This window comes from Hipposideros armiger, unplaced genomic scaffold (assembly GCF_001890085.2).
Source record: "Hipposideros armiger isolate ML-2016 unplaced genomic scaffold, ASM189008v1 scaffold_315, whole genome shotgun sequence".
Lineage (NCBI taxonomy): Eukaryota > Metazoa > Chordata > Mammalia > Chiroptera > Hipposideridae > Hipposideros > Hipposideros armiger.
The window spans coordinates 431,943-440,487 of NW_017731665.1; the positions used below are offsets into that span (position 1 = coordinate 431,943).

The 8,545-nt window shown below is 48.7% G+C and overlaps 1 protein-coding gene across 5 annotated transcripts in view; it reads right to left on the reverse strand.

Annotated features, from left to right (window-relative positions):
* The window catches only part of ADCY9 (adenylate cyclase 9), a 136,928-nt gene extending 129,125 nt beyond the window's left edge, over positions 1-7,803 (reverse strand). For 3 of the 5 annotated variants that reach the window (XR_002126000.1, XR_002125999.1, XM_019660326.1), the window contains exons 1-2: positions 7,041-7,119; positions 5,012-6,748 (exon numbers count right to left, since the gene is read on the reverse strand). Coding sequence is in view for 3 of the 5 variants with exons in the window: in XM_019660326.1 (XP_019515871.1) it covers positions 5,012-6,704 (1,693 nt within the window). In the remaining 2 variants the exon portion in view is untranslated. Of the gene's footprint in view, positions 1-5,011; positions 6,749-6,922; positions 6,941-7,040; positions 7,120-7,732 lie in introns of those variants that run through there. The other 2 variants (XM_019660327.1, XM_019660329.1) reach the window with 2 other exon arrangements.
* Between the last annotated feature and the right edge of the window lie 742 nt (positions 7,804-8,545).

Below are 8,545 nucleotides of genomic sequence, written 5' to 3' on the forward strand. Positions count from 1 at the left end.
GCTACACACGGTAGCCCATGGCAACCCACCTGCCATCACCGGAGACTCATGGCAGCCCATCTCCAGGTTGGGCTGTTGTTCAGCATCTTAGCTGTGGAGGACAGTGTCACTGGCCCTCATATGTGGGATCCGAACCGGGGCCCTCTGGCGTCCCAAGCCAGCTCTTAACCAACGCGCCACTCGGCCGGCCCTCTATTTGCTTCTTTTTAATTTCTCCCTTTCTTAGTGATTCTACCTACAAAGACTACCCTTCTTAATTCCACCTGCAGTTCAGAAAACCTTATCTTTAACATCCCTTGCCAAAGGCTAGGTCTACTCAAAGGCTGGTCCTCAGAATTAACAGCTGTGTGCTCCTTGCTAGAAGCCATATAGTAATTTGGTCTGAAGGAGCCTGAATAAATTGTCATCAGGGGCTACCCAAGCATGACTCCACAGCTGTTTGTCATCTCCCATTCCAGTTGTCATGTCAGATTTTCTGCTTCATCTTATCTTTGCCACTTGCCCAAGAAGCTGTGTTTCCATGTGCACAAGAGAGCCCGCTCAAGAACACAGGTGAGCATGAAAGTTCTCTTCAACATGACTTAAGAGGGGAACGGAGCTGTCTATTTCAGGCTAGGACTACAGTGAAAAGGGTTACATGCTTAGGTGGGGATAAGCTATCCAAGCCATCAGGTGAAGCAAGGGGTGCACCTGAGCAAACAAACTGCACCCAAAACTGGTCCTTGGCCAAGGCTCCTAGCTGGCAGGGAGCTAGAGAGCCCAGACTTCCAGATTGGGACAGCTATGGGCAAAGGCTAAAGCACAGAGTCCTCAGCACCGTCACTTTGAGGAGTGGCCCCAGACGGGGGGCCAGACAGGAACTCTTCTAAGTGCCACCTATTACACATGGTGAAAGTCTCCGTCTGAGGTAGCCAGTGGGTGACGAGCTGTTCCAGGGCACATCAGAGGATCTTAACCCCAGTTGCTCCACGAGCCTAAAAGCTTGGCTTTGGGGGAAAAGTCTTGTTTTATTTCTGGAAGTATGAATGTGCTAGTTATTGGGTATTCCCTTCTATAAAGACATGATTGTGGGGGTGAATCTGGAATAACTAAGCACCTTTGTTTTATCTTCCTTAATATTTAAGGGAGAAAAATAAGATGTCTGCAGACATTCTCTGATAGTTTCACCTTCTGTCTTTGAGACTGTTTACCTATGATAGGAAAAACCAACAGTTCTAGACAATGTCTCGCTTTTTTGCTTGTGGCCCAAGGCAGAACAGAACAGCCAGCACCCTCTTGGTCCCAGTGATGTGAAAAGAACCTTCTTCCCATCACTCAAGTCAGACTATTTCTCCCTATATTTAATAATAATTGCTCCCCACTTTTTGAATCATTTCCAAAATCCTAGTCCTATGCTGAAAATTCTTTTAACCTTCTTTCTCAGTGATTGGCTACCCTATCTAAAATTTCACACACACACATTCCATATCCTTCTTCCTGCTTTATGCTTTCTCTTTAGAACTTAACACAAAACAAACTTTATATTTTATTTATTTGTTTACTGTCTGACTGCTGTATTGGAATGGAAACACCATAAAGGCAGGAATTTTTGTCTGTTTTGTTTCCTTGCTATTTCCTCAGCACCTAGAACTGTGCCCAGCACAAAATAATTTATTTGTTGAATGAATGAATGAACAAGCCAAGGGTTCCTGGCCTATGTCATACTCTGCAACACAATCCTGCATTCTCCATCCATACGATAGAAACTTCAAAGGCCTCTCACCCGTTCCTGACTCCAAACTGTCCCCAGGTCCATTCCAGAAATTTGGAATGCCATCTTCCCTTCAAACCATCAAGCCCCTCACCTCCCCCAGCCAAATGTTTAAATCTGGTTCTAAGTCCAATCAGGTTGACCTTACTACTCTCATATTTGTCCCATCATTTCCATCGCCACTGTTGTTACCTTGGTTCAGGTTGCTATCAATCCTGCCTGGGATCTTACTGAAACAGCTCATGAATCTCCAGGCTCATATCCTTCCAACCCACAGTTCCTAGAACTGAAAGAGTAAGCTTTCTAAAATTGAAAACTTTAGCTGGCTTTTGCAAATTTTATGCAGGTCACCTGCATAAAGCCTATCAGTGGCTCCCCATTTCCTACAGGATTGAATCCAAACTCCATCCTGTGTGACCCACAGCCTTCCTTGACCTAGTTGCCAATCCACCAAGAAACAAGCTCTAAGCCCTTGCCCAAACTATTCCCATTGCACTGAATGTTCTTCCGTCTACCTGGAGAACCACTGCTCAATTTCAAAATCACCTTAAGTACAGGCACCTCTTGAAAGTGTTCCTGACTCTACATACTCTACCACATTCATACCTGTGAGCTCACCGAGATCAGGAACTGTCATGACACCATCTGTGTATGCTCAGTTCCACGCACGTCGTAAGAGCACAATAAAGATTTTCAAAGAGTGAGTGCACATGCAGAAATAATAAAAGTCCTCCCTTCCACAAAGCCTGTTCAGATAAATTACAGAGGAAGAGCCTCCTTTCACGCTGCCAGGCTAGTTCTGGAATTCCCCAGTTTACCAATGTTCATTTCTAGAGTCCTTTAATGGGTATTTTTTACTCTGTTATCAGAAAAGGGAATTAAAGGTAAAGGCTAATGCCCAATGCTGTACAAAGAAAATATCTGCCTCAAGCAAAGGCTAAAAGAAATCTTACATATATACCTTAACCCCATACATGAAAAGTGTCTTCTACAAACTATATGATCATCTCAATTGAGCAGATTTGTGCAAATGTCTGGAGAAGTGAACTGTGCAATTTCAGAAAGGGTCAGAAGTTGTGTAGATATTCTCTATTAGTGGACTCCTGTCCACAAAGGTTTTCAAAATGAACTGAATAAAGCAAAAATCACGGTCTCAGGTAAACAGTTAAAAAAGAAAATACCATATTTTTAAAAATCACCATTTCAGCTAAGCCTTCTCTCCTTCCTTACTTCCCATCCAATACAAAAACTTTTCCTTATAAATATACAGTGTACAAAATTTAAAGAAAAAGTGAGTTTACCAAATTTCCACTATTTGAGGTAAAAAAAAAAAAAATCAACAAATCCACTCTAGCATTTCTGTGTCTTTAGACCTTTCAGCAAAAAATTCAAAATAAAATTACCTATAAATTAACAAAAATGAATATTGCCAAAAGATCAAAGACTTGGAGATTTCCAGACATACTTAAGGATTACATGTTTTTATTTTTGAAATTCAAGTAATACCCTGTTCAAAGTACTACTTACAGAATTGCTATCATTGTCATACTTAATTTAACATAGTATATCACAGCTCCATTTTCTGGAATCTGACCCACTATCCCTGAGGACAGAGCCTGCAACACTCAGATCCTCAAAATGCCAAAATCTCTAGCAGGAATTACATCCACACTCCACTCCACTGGCACCTTCAGGTTCGAGAGCAGGGGCCACCCTCCTACAGGGAACAACACTCGTCATGACAGAATCTCAAAGTGTAGTTTCTGACCTCATCAATGTAGCATTTAGAGCTCTCTAGGTAGAGGGAATTATCAGGTGAAAATATTTTTCTACTACATCCATAAATTCTTCAACTACTAGCATTAACATATTGGGTTGTCAGAAAAGCCATGACGTATTTTTTCTGTTTTTCATTGCAAAAATGTGTCATGACTTTTCCGACAACCCAATAATAAAGAAAAATCAGGAGAAGGATAAAGCACCCTCACCAGATAACCAATAAGTAAATGACATGGAGAACTCCGATCAGAAGCAGAAAAAGAAAATGTCAATTGAGCATACAGGATTATGTTAAAGCTGACAACCTATTTAGGCCCTTGAATTCAATCCCTTTCCACCTCTGATTTACACTATTACTTTTCCCATCTCTGATTTAAGCTGTTACTTCTCCTTCTGAGGGTTACCTTTCCTGAGGCTTTTCACTGTGTAATTATGCAACGTGTAGGCACCATAAATATAGCTTTACAAATTTAGGCTTTTAAAAATCAATGCAATTTGCTCTACATACTTCCAAAATAGATGCTCCCCTCAATCTGGAAGATTTTAGTAAAACATAAGGACAGTTTTTAAAACGTGTTTGTTATTTAGAATCCTTACTTTTGAACCCACTGACTTAAACATCACTTCCCAGATCTCAAAAATTTTTGTCCTACATGAAAAATAAGAAAAATAAAAGAAGCAGCACAGTGGAAACATCAAGAATAGCAGAAGGAGCTCAAGACTGAGACAAGGGACCAGATACAAATCTGAGGGACTGGGGGTAGGGAGTCGAAACACTGCTCTGGGTGCATTGCTCACTTCCAAATCGCCTGGTGGCTTGAAAAATTCAATGTTTTAAAATGCTGCGGTCTATGTGGTAAGTCAAATATCACGATAAGAAAGTATCATTAAATAAAGTTGAAAGCTGAAATGCAAACATCTTTTTAAAAGAGACCTAGGCAAAGGCAGTGTACACTTAGCGGTATACAATTCCATCTAATTCTCAAGAGTCCTACAGGGCTGAGCCAACTTCCTTGTCCCAGCAAAGGGAGGTCCAGACAGGAGAAAGGTTTTATCCTTCACATTGTTGGGAAAAGGCGTAAAGAAACGTTTTGATGGGACTTAAGGGCAACCAAATGAAATGCAGAGGCAATTTCTTAAAGCGCCTCAAAGTTCAGATTGCAGGGCTCCGGTCCCCTTACATTCATCAGACTGCACCCAGAATTTCAGAAATATTAACAGCCGACTGGTAGGAAATGCATTTTCAAAGTTCTCCTTTCTAAAGGTTTCATCTAGGTCAACACTGCCACGGTGTGAACAGATCTGTAATATCTGACTCATTGGAGCAAAAGTCCCACTGGCCCTGAGATGCCCCCATGGTAAGGTGTCCGGAGATAACAACTGATCTGCCTCCAGATATTGATGCTGAAAAGAGACTGTTTTTTTTTTTTCAACACAAACAGGGTTGGGGAGGGAGATGACAAGGCAAAGAAATGCACGTACCTTTCAACTGGTCAACAACAACGCTCTGCCCAAGGCGTTCAGTAACTCTCCCATCTTCCATTTCGTACCGATCATCTAGATATTTTGCAGTGGCCTCGGAAATGTGAACCTTGCCAGCCACTCCCAGCTGCTCCATGAGATTGGCCAGGTTCACATCATTGGACCACACATCAAATTTAAACCTCCTCATGCCCAAGATGCCACACAAGACGGTCCCCGTGTGAACCCCAACACGCATGTTCACCATCTCTTTCTTCTCCTGGCAGAAGTGCTCGATGGCTCTTATCATGCCCAAGCCCATTTCAATGCAGCAGTAGGCATGGTCGGCTCGGGGCTCAGGGCACCCTGCCACACAGTAGTAGCAGTCTCCCAGGGTGCTGATTTTCTCACACTTGGTCTCTTCGCACAGTCGGTCAAAGCGACCGAACAGATCATTGAGGAGACCCACCAGGGCATGAGCGGACTTGTTGGCACTCATCTTGGTGAAGCCCACGATGTCTGCAAATAAAATACTGACCTCTTCAATCTGCTGCATCTTAAATGGGCGGAATGCTATAGGGGCTTTCTGTATGGAAGACTTTTTCTTCCTGTTCTTGGGGCTGGAGGTAGCATGCCTTTTCACAGAATTCTCACTCTCCTCGTCCCCCTGTTTCATCAAGTCATCAGCTATGATTCTTGGCATCACAGAATGAATCATCCTCTCTTTCAGGGCTTTTTCCACTTCCAGATCCTTTCCATGCATAATTGACTGTCCCACCTTGAGGAAGGTGCTCCTGGATCTCACCTGGGACATGATGAATAGGTGGATCCCAATGGCATGAATGCAGATGTGGAGCAGGGCCCGGCTCAGCAGCTCCCAGTGTGGGGGCCCTGCTCCAGGTGAGGGGAAGCAGTTTTCATCTCGGAAATGAAAACCAAAGGTCTCAAAAAGAACAGAATAGGCCACTCCCAAAAACAAGCTCAAGTACAAAGGTAAGTGCATGACGGTGTAGAGCAAAAAGAGCACTTCGATGCACATGGAAAAGCTCCCCACTTGAGATAAGCAAGTGTCTGTGGGCTTGGCTGCGGGAGTATGATTGGAGCTGTCAACACGTCCTGAGACAGGCGTCAGAACCTGAAACTGGGCAGCCAGGGTCAGGGCGAACACCAGTAGGGTGAAAACCAGCGAGGTCCACACGTAATGTCGGGCATACAGCTTGGTGAAGGTAAACAGGAAAAAGCCCACACACACCACGAGGAAGCACAGAGCAGGGACTGCCATGACAATCAGTTTGGATCTCATGTGGACCCCAAAATAGATGCTCCACAGCAGGCATGCGAAGCCAATGTAGAAGAGCGCGTACCGGAAGCGGCGCTGGGTCTGCGGGAAGCAGCGCTCCAGGCAAGCCTCCTCCAAGTTCACCGAGTCGAACTTGGGGTCCCACCAACGGCTGGAGGCCCTCTCGAACAGCTGGGGCAGCTTCTTCTGCCTGCGCAGGCGACCTCCGGCGCCTACTCTCCGGGGGACACCCCCTGAGTCCCCGGAGCTGCTACAGCTGGAAGAGATGCTGTACTTGCAGTGTTTGGGGTGGCTGTTGGACGACAGCTGCTTGGGGTTGATTTTGACCCTCACGCTGTTACTGTCTCCGCTGGAGTCACAACTCACCTCGGTGCTGTGGTGCTGCAGCAGCTGCTGGTGGGGCGGGGAAGCCATGTTGCCGCGCGCTCGGAGCCTTCCCCAGCCGGGGTCACTGGTACCTGTCAGCGAGACGAGCAGAGTTAAGCCGGTGTTTAGTCCCACCCAGGTACACGCACCTTAAGACCCTAACCTCTATCCATTTCCCAAGTGGCGGCCCCAGCGGTCCGCTTGCAAAGGCACCACATGCTCACAAAACCGCGGTAATGTCTAATCAGCTCTTCCAACAGTCCCACCTCGAGGCCGACCCCAGACACCAGGGAGCGGCCAGAATGCCGAGGGTCCGCAAGGCGGCGGCCACCCGAGCCCTCGGCGCCGCCCGAGCCCGCGGCGGGTACCCTCGTGCACACTTGCCTGCAGCGCCCGCCGCGGCGGCGGAGGGGAGTCCAGCCCCGAGCACTCTCACGCCGCCCGCCGCTCTGGTAAACGCGGCTTTCCCGGCGGTGGCGGTGGCGGCGGCGACGACGGCGGCGGGCCCCTCATGCTGCGCAGAGCGCGGCGCCTCCACTGCGTCAGGCCGCCAGCAGGACCCCTCGGTCCCGCCCTGCGCTCAGCCCCGCGGGAGGCGGGCAGGGAGTTTGCGGAGCCCGCGGCGCTGCGGCCGCCCCCGTCGGCGCGGCCCTTCTAGCGGGGCCTGCTCCCAGCCCCGCCCGCCCTCTTCCAGCTGCTGGGGCCGACCCAACGGGCGGGGATGCCCAGCCCCGGAGTCGCCAAGCGCAGGGCGCTGGCCCCTCAGCCGGCGGCCCGTGCGCGGCGCTGCCGCAGAGCCCGCTCCCGCGACGCCGGCCCGGGACGCCCGCCCACGCCCGGGGCAGTCTCCCGAGCTAGAGATGCCACCGCGGCCGCGGCCACCGCCAAGCCCCCTGATACCGCTGCCTCATGCCCCGGGCACGCGCACGGCGCGCGCGCCAGGCTGCGGGGCGGGAGCAGGAGCGCGCTGCGGCTCCGCCCTCCGCCCAAGGCAACGCAGCTCCCCGCCGCCCGCTGGGAATACTGCGGGGAGTAGGGGGACGGCCTGAGCGGTTAGGGCAGGCTGCGTAGATCACCTCTCCACGAGGCTCGGTCTCCACACCCGCTCGGGGAAAACGAAATGGGCCTGCTAGTTAAGGAGCAGCTGGAGTAGACGTTGAGGAAATGAAAATGTTTGCTCTCCTCAGCACGCCTTTTGTATACATAGAAGTTTGCAACTGTTGTATTTGCCAAAAGGGAGACGCCCCTTTCTCTATAAACAGTTAGCACGTGCCCCTGGGGGCACTAGCTGCTTCCTGAGCGTGCTCCTCCGGGCTACTACCACAATCTGAGCCCCAGCCTCTGGTGGCCAGGTGGGCAGACCGAGGTTGCCCCTAGAAAGCTGGTGCCACTGAGAACCAGTTTCTCAGGCCCCAGATGGAGTTTCACTTCTCCCATCCTTGGGTCATCTCCCCCTCCTCAAGAACAACTGTTTTTCCTTTTCTACAAATGAAACTTTCAAGGCAATCTGCTACCCAGTCGACAGTTGGCAGTTCCCTCCATAAGCACTGTCTGCACCGTGTAAGTCAGCGGTTCTCAACCTTCCTAATGCCGCGACCCCTTAATACAGTTCCTCATGTTGTGGTGACCCCCAACCATAAAATTTTTTTCGTTGCTACTCTATAACTGTAATTTTGCTACTGTTATGAATCGTCATGTAAATATCTTTTTGTTTTCCGATGGTCTTAGGCGACCCCTGTGAAAGGGTTGTTCGACCCCCAAAGGGGTCGCGACCCACAGGTTGAGAACCAATGGTGTAAGTAAATACAGTCCTATACTTTGCAGTGTGCCAATCCTGGCCATTCTCCCCATACTTCACAGTACCTCCTGCCAGTCACGGGTCTCCTCCT